Raw genomic sequence first — 17,194 nt, 5'->3', positions numbered from 1 at the left:
GTGTGGAATTTTTCACTTCGGTATCATGTTGACATTCAGAAAATTTCAGGTTTTAGATTATTTCGAATTTCTGATTTTTGGATTAGGGCTGCCCAACCTGTACCATGGTTTCTTTGTTCATTTATCTATCGACATTTCAGTTGTTTCCATATTTTGGCTGTAGTGAATAATGCTTCAATCAACATGGAGTGCAGATATCTTTATGAGGTGGTGATTTTATTTCCTTTGTGTATAACAATTTCTGAGTCAGATAGTAGTTCTAGTTTTAATTTATTTAGAAACCACCACACTGTTTTCCATTATGGCTATACCAATTTACATTTCTACACACCCTAACCAACATTTATCTTTTGACTTTTTGATAATAGCCATGCTAACAAGTGTGAGGTGGTATCTCATTGTGGTTTTGATTTGTCTTTCCTTGACTCCCTGATTTAATGATGTTGAGCACCTTTTCATATACCTGTTGGCCATTTTTATATATTTTTTGGAGAATTCAAATCCTTTGCCCATTTTTATTTGGATCGTTTTTCTACTATTGAGTTATGTGAATTCTTTATAAATTTTGTATATTAGCCCCTCACCAGATGTATAGATTGTAGATGTTTTTTTCCTAATCGATGTTACCTTTTCATTTCATTGATTGTTTTCTATGCTGTGCAAAATATTTTTAATGTAGTCTCATTTCTTTGTTTTTGCTTTTGTAGCTTGAGCTTTTGGTTGAGATATTAAAAAAAACAATCATTGCCAAAGCCAATGTCCAGGAGTTTTTCCTGGGAATTTTATTTCTCAGGTCTTACATTTAAGGTTGATTTTTGTATATGGTGTGAGATTCTTTTGCATGTGGAAATCAGTTTTCTCAGCATCATTTATTGAAGAGACTATCCTTTTCCCATTGTGTCCTTGATGCCCTTGTCAAAAATTGGTTGACTGTATATGTTTGAATTGATTTCTAGGCTCTTTATTCTGTTATACTGGTCTATGTGTCTTTTTTTGGTATCATACCTTTTTAAAAACTGATACATACTAGTTGCACATATTTCCAGGGTATGTATGTTATTTTGAAACACATATAATTTATAATACAGGGCTGAGTGCAGCGGCTCATGCCTGTAATCCCAGTACTTTGGGAGGTCAAGGCAGGAGGATTATTTGAGCCAAGGAGTTCAAGATCAGCTATGGCAACATAGTGAGGCCCAGTCTATACACAAAAAATTAATTAGCCGATGTGGTAGCACACAACTGTAGCCCCAGCTACTTGGGAGGCTGAGGTGGGAGGATTGCTTAAGCCTGGGAGGTTGAGACTGCAGTGACCCATGATTGTCACACTTCACTCCAGCCTGTGTGACAGAGCAAGACCCTATCTTTAAAAAAAAAATTGGGCTGGGTGCGGTGACTCAAGCCTGTAATCCCAGCACTTTGGGAGGCCGAGGTGGGTGGATCACGAGGTCAAGAGATTGAGACCATCTTGGGCAAAATGGTGAAACCCCGTCTCTACTAAAAATACAAAAAATTAACTGGGCAAGGTGGCGCGTGCCTGTAATCCCAGCTACTCAGGAGGCTGAGGCAGGAGAATTGCCTGAACCCAGGAGGCAGAGGTTGTGGTGAGCCAAGATTGCACCATTGCACTCCAGCCTGGGTAACAAGAGTGAAACTCTGTCTCAAAAAAAAAAAAAAATTGTAGTATAATTTTCAATCAGGGAGTGTGATGTTTCCAACTTCGTTTTTTTTTCTCAGAAATGTTTTGGCTATTTGAGATCTTTTGTATTTTTTACAAATTTTAGCATTGTTTTTTCTAGCTTTAAAGAATGACTGGGATTTCGATAGGTATTGCATGGAATCTATATACTGCTTTTGATAATATAGACATCTTCACAATATTAATAGGTATGGGATATTTTGGTATTTATTTGTGTCCCTTATGATCCTTTTTATTCCTGAGGCATCTGTTATAATCGCTTTACTTTCACTTTTTTATTTGAGTCCTCTTTTTTTTTTAGGCAAGTTGAGGGTTTATCAGTTTTATTTTTTCAAAAAACCTCTTAGTTTTGTTGATTCTGTTTATGGTTTTTCTGTTCTCTATTTGATTTATTTCTGTTATGTTCTTTGTTTCCTTTCTTCTGCTGTCTTTGGGTTCAGTTTGTTCTTTTTTTCCAGTTATTAAGGCAGAATGTTAAACTATTCAGAATCTTTTTTAATGGAGACATCTATTACTACAAACTTCACTCTTAGAACTGCTTTTGCTGTATCCCACAGGTTTTGGCATATTGTGTTTCCATTGTCATTTGTCTCAAGATACTTTAAAATTTCCCTTTTGATTTCTTCTTGGCCCATTGGTTCTTCAAGAGCATGTTGTTTAATTTCTATATATTTGTAAATTTTCCAGGATTCTTCCTGTTATTGTTTTCTGGTTGCATATCATTAAGGTGTGAAATGATACTAGCTATGATTTCAGTTTTCTAAATTTGTTAAGACTTGTTTTCTGGCCTAATGTGGACGATTTTGGAGACTGCTTTATGTGTGCTAGAGATACATGTGTATTCTGCTGATGTTGGTTGTAAAATTTCAAATATGTCTGTTAGGTTCATTTGGTCTAAGGTGCAATTTAAATTCAGTATTTCCTTATCAATTTTCCGTCTGGTTGATATATCCTTTGTTGAAATTGAGGATTGAAGTCCTCTGCTATTATTGTATTGCTCTCTATTCCTCTCTTCATGTCTATTAATATTTGCTTTAATGTATTTAGGTGCTACAATGTTGGGTGAATATATATTAAATAAGGACCTTCTTTGTCTCTTGTGACAGAATTTGACTTGAAGTCTATTTTATTAGTTGTTAGTATAGCCATTCATGCTTTCTTTTGGTTACTATTTTCACAGACTATCTTATCTTCTTCCATCCCTTCACATTTGGCCTGTCTGTCCTTAAAGCTAAAGTGAGTCTCTTGTAGGCAGCATATAACTGAATCCCCCCCTTTTTTTAAATCCATGCAGCCCCTCTTAGAGAATTTATTTACATTCAAGATAATTATTCATAGGTAAGGACTCACTATTTCCATTGCATTACTTGTGTTCTGGCTGTTTTGTAGATCCTTTGTTCCTTTCTTTCTCTATTGTTACCCTCTGCGATCTGATAATTTTCTGTAGCACTATGATTTCTTTCTCTGTATTGTTTTTGTATCTGCTATACTTTTGTTGAAGGTTGTCATGAGGCTTACATAAAACATAGTTTTTTTCTTTTTTGAAGAGAAGAGACAAATTGTTTATTTGGTAACAAGCAATAAAAAGGAATTCTTAATTCCTTTGGCTGAATTGAACTGTGGTAGTCAAGTGGAAAGCAACACACAATAATTACCTTGCAGACCTTGATCTTTTGCAGAAATGCAAAGATGCTTGACTTATACATCTTGCAATTATCATTTTCTAGACAGAAGTGCCAGCTGTTGTGCTTTCTAGTGTATCTGTGGTTGCTACATTCTCCTTCTTGTCTTTGGGTTTAATAGCAGAAAATAGAAGGAAATAGTAGTACTTCCTTGATGTTGTTGGAATCTGTTGAGAAAAATGATAACTCAGTCAGTGCCCATGCCCATACATATTCCAGGGTGGTACAGAAGTTTTCATCTATGAACATGGCCTCATCATCACCTGTGGCCTTGGCCTTAGCCTGTCCTTCAAAAAGCTGCTGCTGTGGCAGAGGATCATTCAGCTCAGTGTAGGCATTGCATGTCTCTTTCTTCATGACAAGCAGCTCCAAGTACTCTGTCAGATTCTCTTTAGAGCAGTGCCATTTAGCCATAGGACTCATTATCTATGGATGATCCCAGATTAATGTAGGATTGATGCAAGTCACCTCCAGAAACCTCCCCACAAGCTTGTCAAGGAGCCTGGCTGTGGTCCAAGGTGGAGGATATTCAGTAGCTTCAGCCACACAGATATTATTAAGAATTTTGTCAGTTTCACTGGTTTCAAAGAGGTTAGTTTCTGGCAGCATTACCCCCAGTGCTTCCTCAAGTTCTTCTACCATGCTGATTCTCTGGAAGGGTGGGGTGAAGTCAGTATCATAGGCCTGGCCCTATGGGCCATCTGGGTGGTAGTTGACCTTGTAACTGCTGGTAATATGCTTCACCATCCCTGAAACCATCTTCTCTGTGATTTCTGTGAGATTGTGATAGTCTGCATAGGCCATGTAGAACTCACAGGTGGTGAACTCAGTATTGTACAGGTCTAGTGGTGATGAATTCTCTCAGCCTTTGCTTGTCTGGGAAAGACTTTATTTCTCCTTAATTTCTGAAGGACAGTTTTTCTGAGTGTAGTATTTTTGACTGGCAGTTTTTTTCTTTCAGCACTTTGACTATATTATTCCATTCCCTCCTGTCCTGCATGGTTTCTATGGAGATATCTAATAGTCTAATGGGGATTCCCTTATATGTGACTTGATGCTTATATGTGACTTTTGTTGCTTTTAAAACTCTCTATCTTTGACTGACAGACTAATTATAATATACGTTGGAGAGTACCTCATTGGATTAAATCTGTTTCGAGACTTTCAAGTTTCATGAATCTGATGTCCATATATCTTCCAATACTTGAGAAATTTCAGGAATTATTTCATTAAATAAGCTTTCTGTCTTTATCTTTGTCTCCTCTCCATCTGAATATCCCATAATGTGAGTGAGTATTTACTTAGTAGTATCCCATAAGTCCCATGGGCTGTTTCACTCTTTTTTCTTTTTCTTTCCCTCCCTCCCTCCCTCCCTCTCTTCCTCCCTCCCTCCTTCCCTTCTTTCCTCCTTCCCTTCCTTCCTCCTCCTTTTTCCCTTCTCTTTTTGTTTCTTTTCTTTCTACTGGGTAATTCCAGAAGACCCATTTTCAATTTCAGATATTCTTGGTTTTGCTTGATCTCATCTATTATTGAAGTTCTAGTATTTTTTGTTTCATTGACTGCATTCTCCAGCTTCAAGATTTTTATTTGGTTCTTTTTTATGATACCTGTCTGTTTGTCGAATATCTCAGATTATGAATTGTTTTCCTGATTTCATTGAATTGTCTATCTGTATTCTCTTATATCTTGTTGAATTTCCTTAAGATTGTTATTTTGAATTCTTTTTAGGCCATTTGTAAATTTCCATTTCTTTGGGGTCAGTTACTGGGGAATTACTGTGTTTCTTTGGTGGTGTCATGTTTCTTTGCTTTTTCATTTCTTTTTTTGTAGGGGGGTATGTTGTGTGTGTGTGTTTGTGTTCTGATGTTGATTTCTATGCATTTGGTAGAGCAGTCACCTCTTCTAACTTTACAGAGTGGCTTTTGTAGGGGAAGTCTTTCATCTGCACATGGGTTTGAGAATACTAGTTGGGCATGTGGGAGCAATGGTGTAGTCTCTGTGCAGCTTCAGCTTCTTTAATTGTGATCAGTTTTAGCGATTACTACAGGTGCCTTGGTGGTCTAGGCTGCAGGAGTTTGTGGCAGTGATGGTGGCAACATAGCTTATTAGGGTCCTCATTGGCCAAAGCTTCAGGGATCCTCCTGTTCTTGTCTTTCCAACAACAGAGAGTCTTAGATGAGAGTATCTGTCTTGATGTCTGGTCTGACACAGCCCACAGGCAGACACAGCAGCACTGGGATCTGGGGCACAGGTCCTGAATTCCTAGGTCCAGGTTCTTGTGAAATTACTGAAACACTGTGACTTGAGGTGTTGGTTTACTCTTCAAGACATATGTGGATGCAGTTCTCCCACAAAACTGAGGTCTCTTTCTCTGAAGCACTTTCTGACAGCTTGCACCCAAGGGGCAGGGATATAGCTCTGGCTCTGACCCTGAAGGGCAGGGTGTAAAACTGGCATGGCTCCAGGGAAGAAGGGGAACCGCAAAGGCTCAGGCCCCGGGGAATAGGGCACAGCTACAATTTGGGACCTAGAATCAAGAGGACACAGTGGCAACTTGAGTCCTGGGGGATGAGATGTCACACACTAATTACTCTTCACACTGGGATGGTGACACTTGGCAATAGCCCAGGTTCTGTGCAGCCAGGTGCAGCACTGTCAAGAACCCATACATGGCAAGGCACTGATATGGCCCAGTGGACAGGGAGCAGTACAGCATCGCTCCACTCCCTGGGGAGTTGGGGGTTCTCAGCAGCTCAGATTCTGGGTTGCTAGGTCTGTTCCAAGGAGGATGGGCCCTGTGACCATTTGACCAGTAGGACAGGGACATGGCTTATCCAAAGCTTTGATTTTCTAGAAGTAAGATGCTTCATCAGCTAGGCCCTAGAATATGCAGCTACATGGACTGGAGGAAGTTCTATTTCCCTGAAAGGAAGGGAATAGTGTCAGCTATGTCACGCAGTGTCATACATCTTCTCTGGTGTGCCAGAGGGTTGAGGCATCCAGGAGGATAGGATGTTGCATTTGTATGGTGTCTGGGAGTAGTTTGATGCTGTGGGTTCCTGGTAAGAGCGTCACTTCAGCTCAGTCCCTGAAGGGCAGGGTGCACCAATGTCTGCGATGCAGGGCATGGAGCAGCTCCATGGTAACTTGGAGCATAGCAGTAACTAAATTTAGCATTGGGGGGCTTCCAGATAGCTGTGCTGCAGTGATGGCAAAGCCTCTAGGATGGAGAGGTGCAATGGCTACCCATCTCGGGAATAGGAGGCACTGTAGCAGTGGCTCTGGTTGTAACACAGTAGTAGCTTAGTGTCAGTTTCTTCTCTGGGAGTACCACAGCATGTATATTCTGGGGAGCTCCCTCAGCTGGGCTCAGAGCCTGTGAGGACTGCAGGAATCTCTGGTAGCAAAGACTGTAGGTATCCATGGAAGTAATGGGAGCTGTTAGGGTCCTTCTGCTTACCTTTTTCCTGCAGAGAGAAATCCCTCTTGGGTCCAAGTTGAACCCAACTAGGGACTGAGATCATCCTTGGCAGAGGCAAAGTTTCCTTTCCTTCTCTATGTGGCCATCCTGGGTTTCTGTGCTCTACAGGATTTTTCCTACTCCTTTGCAGTTCTCCAGTGTGCTCCTTTAGTTATTTTGGTTGAAATATAGTTTTTTCATTTGCTTGATTTAGCTTCTTTTGTGGGGGAGAATGGTGCTAGGAACTTCTAGTCAGCCATCTTACTGATATCACTTAGTAATGATCCCATGTACTGTGTAGAATTATGCTATTTAGTCTCTAAATATTTGGAGATTTTCCAAAGATCATTCCAATACTAATATCTAATTTAATTTAATTTTGGTCAGAGAACATACTTTGTATGGCTTGAATCCTCATAAAATATATCTAATGTTTTAAAAAATGACTGTATATGTGTATCATTTAAGAACACATTTTGTATATATACTATTTTGTATATGCAGAATATTTTCTTAAAATTTTAAGTATATAGGCCATACTTGTATATACAGACTATTTTCATAAAGCAATATGTTGTGGACATTTTCTTATATAAAATATTTTCTAAACCATGACTTTAAAAAAGTAACTTTTTTGCAGAATTAATATATTTTTGTGATTCAGAAATCAAAACAATATAAAAAGGTATATATTAAGAAATTATATATTCACCCCTCTTCTCATTCATGTTAATTCTCACAGTATTAGTTTCAGGCAAATCTGTCCTGCATTTTTCTATACAACCACAAGCAAATATACATGTATACCCTTATTTTTTTGCCCTTACACAAAAAGTGAATAACATGACCCTCATTGAATATGGATATGTATAATTATTTAATACGTATTGATGAATTTTTCCAATTTTAAGAAAAACTGAATGTCTTCTTTGTGCTGAGCACTGTGCTGGCCAATGGTGTAGGTATTTGGTTTTGATAACAACTATATTAGATCATAGAGACATCGGCCCATTTTATAAATGACATCTTCAATGAATCTTATTTTATTCATCTTTGTGTTTTTGGTGCTGAGCATATAGTAGATTCTTAATAAATACAGCTGTGTGAAGAAATTAATTTTTTAGTTCAGTTTTTGTCTGTTGTAAATAATGAGGACTTTGGTGCTAAATATTTTCATCCTTCATGTTCATTGTATCTAACTATAGAATGTTATACGATAAATAGGGGAAAGTTGACAGATGAGCACGTTGTTGCAGTGAGGAGGTTAGTCATGCTTCTTTTGAAATCACATGTTGTGATGTGGTAGAAAAATCAAATTCAGGGCAGTGTTACGGGCCTAGGTTCAGATTCTTCCTGAGCTATTTTTGGGGCAATGAAATGAAATGGTAATGAAATGTCAAGGGAAAGTACTCTAACACAGGCGTTCCTAGTGAGGATGTGGTAAGTACGGGTTCCTTTCTCCCTTATTTCGTCAGATTTGACTGTAGGCCTGGCAGGTAATTTGAGCATAAACTCAGTAGCCTATTCATACCTACCATGTCCACACTATACAGCCTGCTGTCCAGGGTACACAACAGAGATGGGAGTTTGCAGGTAAGGATGAGACTTGAATAATTCTCCCGAACCTGGTTCTCACTGGCTGAGGGACTGGGCATGGTGCTTTACCTATAACCCTCACAAACCATACTCAATGAGTATTATTACCTCTCTTTTGAAAATAAGGCAACTTAGACCTGGAAGAGTCAAAATGCGTGTCTAAGGACGTGGATAAAAGACAGGATGAAAAATCAGTAGATCTGTATGGCTTCAAAGGCTTTTTTTTTTCTCCATTATATTATGTTGCCTTTTGGGATACTAAGAAAACATCACCAGTTTTGAAGGATTTATTATAATAGAATCTGACCTATGCTTAATGTTATGGAATTTTAACTTTTATATATATGAAATTTTGAGTTCCTGAAGGGAGAAAATTATAATTTAGGTAACTATGATAAAATTACTTTAAAGCCTTTGAATATGGCTGGCAAAATATAGTACTTTTTTTTTAAAACAAATATTGGTTAGGAACTGAATTACAAATTTAGCAAAATATGAATTACATGTTATATTTTTACATAGAAAAGGAATCTTAGAATATAGAATCAAGCTCTTGGGGATTAGTTTGATGTTGGTTTATTATTATGTGGACTCCTAGAAGGTAGCATCTTGTGCCTGAAAACACTGAAGTTGGGGATTTCTCTTGTGTACTGTGCTGTGTTTATATTAGGGTAAGCATGACGGTTTGGCACTTCGTTTTGCAAGGTACAGTCTTAAATCTTGTTTCTATTTCTGGCAGGCTTTTAAGTATGACTCATGTTTTCTTGAGGCTATTCTAAAAATATAGCTAGTTTCAAGAGTTAATATAAAATATACCACAGATACCACATAGCATTACATGATGCTTGCTTTCAGTATTTTAATGCAATTTCTTGACAAATTAAATATAAACATGCTTTTTTGACAAAATACACTACACTAAAACATGAATAAGTGAAAGTTGGATTTTCTTTGAGAAGTAGATCCTCTGATAAAATCATATTCATTACAAAGTGAATTGGAATTTTAATAAAAGGAATAAAACATATCATTGATAATACCAGAAAGAAGCAGAACTAATGGCTGGAACAGCAAGGCCACTAAATTTGATGTAGTCCTGAGAGGTCCACACTTGTAGGGAAATAAAGTCTTGCACCAGAAGCTGGACACCTGTTGAAAAGCTTTTGGAGGGGCTGTAGAACTTAATGACTGAAATACAAGTTTTGGACTTAAACAACTTAGGTGTAAATCTTGGTTTATGGACTTACCAACTATAGACAAATGACACTACATTTCCAGTTTTGATTTTCTTATTGTTAAATGGCAATAATGAATATTTAACAAACACAGCATTTACTATTATTAGATACTGTTCTAAGTGCTTAATATAATCCTCATAACAACTTTATAAGTAAGTACAATCATATCTACTACACAGATGAGGAAACTGAACAGAGGTTAAACAACTTGATTAAGGTTACATAGCTAGTAAATAGTCTGTCTTGAATCTATGTCCTTACACAATAGGGTCTGCTGCTTTCTAGAATTGTTATGAGATCCTATGTATCATTTGTATGTTTACCTGGTACCTGGTAGGAATCCTTACACAATAGGGTCTGCTGCTTTCTAGAATTGTTATGAGATCCTATGTATCATTTGTATGTTTACCTGGTACCTGGTAGGAATGCAGTAAATTATAACCATTATTAGTATTGTTTTTGGGAGAGAATAAAAGCAAGAAGACAGGCTCTTTGTGAAGGTATACCATAGACTGCAAGGCCAGCCATGGGATTCAGCAGTAGCTTATATGTATTAAGAAACTTATGTAAAACTGGAATGTGATGATGAGAGCCTTAGATATCCCGACACCTCCTGCAGGCTTACTCTAAAGCTAGAACTTACTCTCTACTGATTTCCTTCCTTAGAGTTTTATCTTTCAGATGCTAAAGGAAATAGAAACTCTCTGGGCTTAATTGTGACTAACTCATTAGTGGTGTGCAGGCAACAGAGACCTTGAGTGAAAATAATGTCTACACAGTATTTCTCAACTGTGGTGCCATTGACATACTTGACAGGATGAGACTCTCTTGGACACTGTATTTACCATCACTGAATGTCAGTAGTGTACCAAATTATTTGTTATCCTCCAAATCTTTGCAACAGCCCAAAGTACTCATAGACATTTTCCAAATGCCTTCTGGCAGGCCTAGAATGGTAGCAGTATGGTCACCATTTGGGAGCCACTGTTGAGTGGTAAGAATAAGGGAAGGGATTTCTGAGAATAGCCAGATGTGCCTTAAGGCAGTGTTCTCAGTACATGTGCTTTATGCGGAAGTGGAGGACACTCCCATGAGCATAAACAGGATTATGCATAATTCCCAGGGCTCTAGCTTTAAATAACTCCGTAGTTTGCTCTCCTACTTAAGAAAATACACTGGTGTACAAGTGGCTCTATTGTTATGTCTATAACTTCAATTCTGCTTGTTTGCTTAAAAAAATAAAATGATACATTACCCCTAAACATCAGCACTTTATTATACAGACAGTTTATGAGGGGCAGGTCTCACATTTGATCAGGAGCTACTACCTTAGATTTTTAAAAAATCTTGAAAATGAATATGATTCCAAGGTCAAAACATTCAAAACGAACTGGAAGTGTAGAAATAAATTGAGACTCCATAATTATAAATAGTTACCAATTGTTATAAATAATAAAAGGTGGGAGGAAGCTGAAGAAACCAAAGTGGCTTTACCTTATAGAACTTTACAAATTTTGGATTTTAAATGATCAAGTCCAGGTAATGGAAGGTCAGGCACATTGCCAAAGTTGAATACAAAGTGACACAAAACTGGAAGAGTACCATAGCGAATGCCTGTGGCCAAATTAAGTGGAGACTTATGAAAAGGTAAAGAAAAAACCCAAAGTATTTAAGTTTATAATTACATGTTTGATATCAGAGTAGGAAGAGGTAATAGATTTGCAGCATAGGGAACATTGTGTAGTTTTACTAATAAAGAAGTTAAGGTGACCTCCGAGACCGGGTCCTCCCCGCAAGCACAGAGCCTCGCCCTTGCTGCTCTGCTGCCCGTCCAAACCCACCGCCAGCTCGCCATGGATGATGATATCGCTGCACTTGTTGTGGACAACGGCTCCAGCATGTGCAAGGCCGGCTTCATGGGTGACACTGCTCCCCGGGCAGTCTTCCCCTCCAACATGGGGCGCCCCAGGCACCAGGGCTTGATGGTGGGCCTGGGTCAGAAGGACTCCTATATGGATTACGAGGCCCAGAGCAAGAGAGACACCCTGACCCTGAAGTACCCCATTGAGCATGGCATTGTCACCAACTGGGATGACATGAAGAAGATCTGGCACCACACTTTCTACAACTAGCTGCATGTGGCTCCTGAGAACCACCCCGTGCTACTTACTGAGGCCCCCCTGAACCCCAAGACCAACTGTGAGAAGGTGACCCAGATCATGTTTGAGACCTTCAACACCCCAGCCACGCATGTGGCCATCCAGGGCTTGCTTTCGTTGTACACCTCTGGCCGTACCATTGGCATTGTGATGGACTCCAGTGATGGGGTCACCCACACTGTGCCCATCTACGAGGGGTATGTTCTCCCCCACGCCATCCTGCATCTGGACCTGGCTGGCCAGGACCTGACTGACTACCTCATGAAGATCCTCACTGAGTGCAGCTACAGTTTCACCACCATGACGAAGTGGGAAATCATGCGTGACATCAAGGAGAAGCTGTGCTATGTCACCCTGGACTTTGAGCAGGAGATGGCCACGGCTGCCTCCAGCTCCTCCCTGGAGAAGAGCTATGAGCTGCCTGATAGCCACGTTATCACCATTGGCAACAAGGGGTTCTGCTGCCCTGAGGTGCTCTTCCAGCCTTCTTTCCTGGGCATGGAATCTTGTGGCATCTGTGAAACTACCTTCAACTCTGTCATGAAATGTGACGTGGGTATCCACAAAGACCTGTACGCCAACACAGTGCTGTCTGGCTGTACCACCATGTACCCTGGCATCGTGGACAGGATGCAGAAGGAGATCACTGCCCTGGCACCCAGCACGATAAAGATCAAGATCTTGCTCCTCCCGAGTGCAAGTACCCCATGTGGATCAGTGGCTCCATCCTGCCTTGCTGTCCACCTTCCAGCAGATGTGGATCAGCAAGCAGGAGTACGATGAGTTCAGCACCTCCATAGTCCTCCACACATGCTTTTAGGTGGACTGTGACTTCAGTTGTGTTATACCCGTTCGTTCTTTCTTTCATATATGTGTGTGTGTGTATATGTATATATTTTATTGCATTTTAGGTTCTGGGGTACATGTAAAGAACCTGCAGGATTGTTGCATAGGTACAGTGTGGTTTGCTGCCTCCATCCCTGTCACCTATATCTGGCATTTCTCCCCATGTTATCCCTCCCCAACTCCCTACCCCACATTGTCCCTCCCCTAGTCCCCCCGACACAGACCCCGGTGTGTGATGTTCCCCTCCCTGTGTCCATGTGTTTTCTTGTTCAACACCCGCCTATGAGTGAGAACACACGGTGTTTGACTTTCTGTTCTCGTGTCAGTTTGCTGAGAATGATGGTTTCCAGCTTCATCCACGTCCCTACAAAGGACACGAACTCGTCGTTTTTGATGGCTGCATAGTACTCCATGGTGTATATGTGCCACATTTTCCCTGTCCAGTTTATCATCGATGGGCATTTGGGTTGGTTTCAGGTCTTTACTATTGTAAACAGTGCTGCAATGAACATGGGTGTCCATGTGTCCTTATAGTAGAATGATTTATAATCTTTTGGGTATATACCCAGTAATGGGATTGCTGGGTCAAATGGAATTTCTATTTCTAGGTCCTTGAGGAATCACCACACTGTCTTCCACAATGGTTGGACTAATTTACACTCCCACCAACAGTGTAAAAGTGTTCCTATTTCTCCACATCCTCTCCAGCATCTGTTGTCTCCAGATTTTTTAATGATCGCCATTCTAACTGGCGTGAGATGGTATCTCAATGTAGTTTTGATTTGCATCTCTCTAATGACCAGTGATGATGAGCATTTTTTCATACGGTTTTTTGGCCTCCTATACGTCTTCTTTTGAAAAGTGCTGTTCATATCCTTTGCCCACTTTTGAATGGGTTTTTTTTTCTTCTAAGTCTGTTCTAGTTCTTTGTAAATTTTGGGTATAAGTCCTTTGACACCGTTTCTTGACAAAACCTAACTTGCACAGAAAACAAGAGGAGATTGGCACAGCTTTGTTTGTTTGTTTTGTTTTGTTTTTGGCTTGACTCAGGATTTAAAAACTGGAACATTGAAGGGGACAGCAGTCAGTTGGAGCGAACATTCCCAAAGTTCTACAATGTGGCCGAGGACTGGATTGTACATTATTCTTTTTTTTTTAAGTCATTCCAAATATCATGGGATATTTGGAGATATCTTTTAAGTCATTCCAAATATCGTGAGATGCATTGTTATAGGAGGTTCCTTGCCCTCCCAAAAGCTACCCCACTTCTCTCTAAGAAGAGTGGCCCAGTCCTCTCCTGAGTCCATCCACACAGGGATGGACGAGGATCCCTGTGTGGATGGACTAGGAAGGTTAGCATTGTTTTGTTGTAAATTATGTAATGAAAAATTTTTTAAATTTCACCTTAATACTTTTTTTATTTTGTTTTATTTTTGAAAGATTTCAGCCTCTGTGGCTACCCCTTTTGTGTCCCTCAACTTGAGATGTATGAAGGCTTTTGGTCTCCCTGGTAGTGGCTGGACACTGACTTGAGACCAGTTGAATAAAGCGCACACCTTAAAAAAAAAAAAAAGTTAAGATGTCTTAACTCTTATTTTGTTTCATCTTTAAGTAGCAAAGAGGCTGAATTGTCTTGAAGCAAGAAAGAATAGACTGTATATTATAAAAATGGATTTAAGCCTAAAGTGGAAAATAGGTAAAAGGGCATGTGATAGTTACAAATAAGATTAACTCTCTAGACTCAGGCCAGATGCATGCTAGCATCATGAACTACCTAATAGATGGCTTAAAAGTGTAGGTCTTAGAGCAGTATTTTTCAGTCTAGTTTTCTTTATTACTTGCCTGTGGATATTTTCTCCCTGTAATTATTCCTTCCTAACTCCATGAAATTCGATTACCATAGATATGTTATATATTTGCTTATGTACTGTGTCCTTTTAGAGGACCACAAACTATTGTAACATCTAAACATTTTTTTCAAGTCCCCCTTCCAGGAACCAACTTTTACCCTGCTAGGGGTGATGTGCCCACATGCATATCTTAGAGGATTCATAAAAACAAGAGAAAAACCAAACAGTTTACTTGAGTAATGAGTCTCTTGGTTTTCAGACATATGGGCATTTGTTTTGGGGAGGTTGTAATATGCTTTTAGTGTGGCTCCAGTGGCATGATAAACCAAACAATTTGCCCAAAACCTTGTTCTTGATCTTCCTACCAGGATAATGAAAATCAGAAAATTATCTTTTCCTGTGATTAGATGTTTGTTTTCTTTGGGGAAGGGGAGTACAGGAGAGACTACCCTAACAATCTTGTGCTGTCAGAGGAGAAGCACTAGAGATTTAGTCCTAGGCAAGCTTTCTTAGTTGGTTCTTTGAACTAATCCATGACTTCAGTGGGTGATTAAACAAAGTTTAGCCTGTATGGAATATTGACTACTATAAAAGATGTTATGTAATATAGATGTCTGTGTCTGTCTGTATAAAGTGCACCATAATAAAACAAACACTGTAACCCACATCTAATGTAAGAAGTAGAGCATTACCATTATCCTTGAAGCTTTACATGAGAGTCTCTTTGATTCCATGGCCACTTCTTACCCGCAAGTATCCAGTTATCATCAACTTACCATTCCTTTGCTTTTTTTTTGCTTTCTCGAGTACTGTTTTATTACATATGTATGTATTTCTAAGGAATTCATTTGCTAGTTTACTGGATTTATGGAAATGCTATTACATTATGCATGATTTATTCTTAATTTTTTCACTCAATATTTTACCTTTAAGGGTTAAGCATATCATTGGACGTGGGAGTCTTTCATTCTGTTTTTGTTGCTGTATAATATTTCATTGGGTGTATTTATTCATTGTCTTGTCTCCAGTTTTAGTGTGAACAATTATCTGAGTATTATACATGTCTCCTGATGTACAAGGTTATGAGTTTTTCTTTTATACCCAGGAATGGACTCACTGGGTCAGTGGGTGATATACATATGAGCAAAAACAAACTAATTATATTAATTTAAACATTTTAGAAAATGCTTAGTTAGAAGTTGAGCATATTGGGGGAGGTGATTTAATAGTAGACTTGGAAGGGCTTTGCATGGGTGGTCTTCTGTTCACAAAAGAGTTTGGTATAGAAGAATAGACTTAAATAGTTAATTCTAAAGAAGTAAAGTCGACATTAAATTTTCTAACCATGATGTTTGGGAGATCCTCCAGCCCATTACCAACTTACGTTGTGGTATGTTTTTCTCAAACTTTTTAAGACTATGATAATCATTAACTGTGTGGGAAGATTTGGTCATATCTCTCTTTTGGAACAAAAAGATTGGAATATAAAATTTTGATGAAAGTAATCAAACCAGTTTCTCAAATCATCCTTGAAAATCACTTTTATTTCTTTAGGAACAGTTATAGGTGATTATTCAAACGTTATGTTAAGCTTTCAAGTATGGAATATGTAATTCTTTGCGGCTTATATATAAGTATATATGTAAGTATATACATATGTTTATCGGGCCAGACAAACATATAGACACCTGGTGAATTTTCATAGTTTGACCATAAAACTATTATTGTCAATGCTAAAACAAGATTAAGTTTATACTACATATATTTATAAATACATATAAACATTTTATATACATAATATATATAAATATTTCTATGTTACTTGGAGATTTATAAGTAATACTTAAATTTGCATTTCATTTTCTCTTTTTTCTTTATAGTTTCAGACTCTCTGGCTCAATCTGTAGTTCAGCATCTAAGATGGATAATGCAGAAGGATCTTTTGGGGCAAGATGTCTTTCTAATAGGACCCCCTGGGCCTCTTCGGCGTTCTATTGCTATGCAGTACTTGGTGAGCAGTTAATTCTTGTCAATTTCTAAGGGTCTTAACTTTGTAAGCTATAATATAAAATAAGATTAAGAATTAATAAAAAATATCAGAATTAGTCATTATTTGAAACAAATGCTGACATAAAGGGTAACTTGTTTATAAAGTGTTTGGTATAAATTATTTGGGAGTCAAATGTACATTTACCTTTTATAGCTTTAGCAAATTTTTACTGTAACTGGAAAGTCCCCCACTTTCAGTAGAAAAGAAATATAATTTCAGGCAATGGGTTGCAGATAGAATCAGCAACTCTAAAATTACAAAACAAAACTTAGTATTATGCTGCTCAGTGAACATTCTCTTATCTCAGGCTCACATTTTTAAAAGCCAAACAATTCCCTTGACTTTTGGAAGCTATGCAGTCTTTAAAGGAAGCCTCAGGTTTGTATTGTAGAGCATCTCTTCTGTGTTACATAGTCTCCTTTTTTTCTTTAAATAGATGAGAAAACAAGTTCACAAAGGCTGAATAACTCACTCAAGCTTTATCCAGCTGGTAAATAATAGAGCTGGACTTGAAATCCCATAATGTTTCCCCTTTCTGACATGTTGTCCTCTTAGTTTGCAATTCTTTGAGAACTGTTGTTAAGTGAACTGAAGCTCAAATCTCAACCCAAATA

General features: G+C 38.5%; 1 protein-coding gene and 1 pseudogene across 12 annotated transcripts in view; one reads left to right on the top strand and one right to left on the bottom strand.

The window, feature by feature from the left end:
- The window catches only part of VWA8 (von Willebrand factor A domain containing 8), a 422,827-nt gene that overhangs the window by 39,750 nt on the left and 365,883 nt on the right, over positions 1-17,194 (top strand). For all 12 annotated transcript variants that reach the window (XM_078375339.1, XM_054256828.2, XM_035303407.3 and 9 more), the window contains one exon: positions 16,411-16,541. In XM_078375339.1, the coding sequence (XP_078231465.1) occupies positions 16,411-16,541 (131 nt within the window). The remainder of the gene's footprint in view (positions 1-16,410; positions 16,542-17,194) is intronic.
- LOC118154039 (lysine--tRNA ligase pseudogene) lies at positions 3,423-6,208 on the bottom strand (annotated as a pseudogene).

The sequence above is a fragment of the Callithrix jacchus genome, chromosome 5 (assembly GCF_049354715.1).
Source record: "Callithrix jacchus isolate 240 chromosome 5, calJac240_pri, whole genome shotgun sequence".
Taxonomy (NCBI): Eukaryota; Metazoa; Chordata; class Mammalia; order Primates; family Cebidae; genus Callithrix; species Callithrix jacchus.
This window is presented reverse-complemented; position numbering and strand designations above follow the sequence as displayed.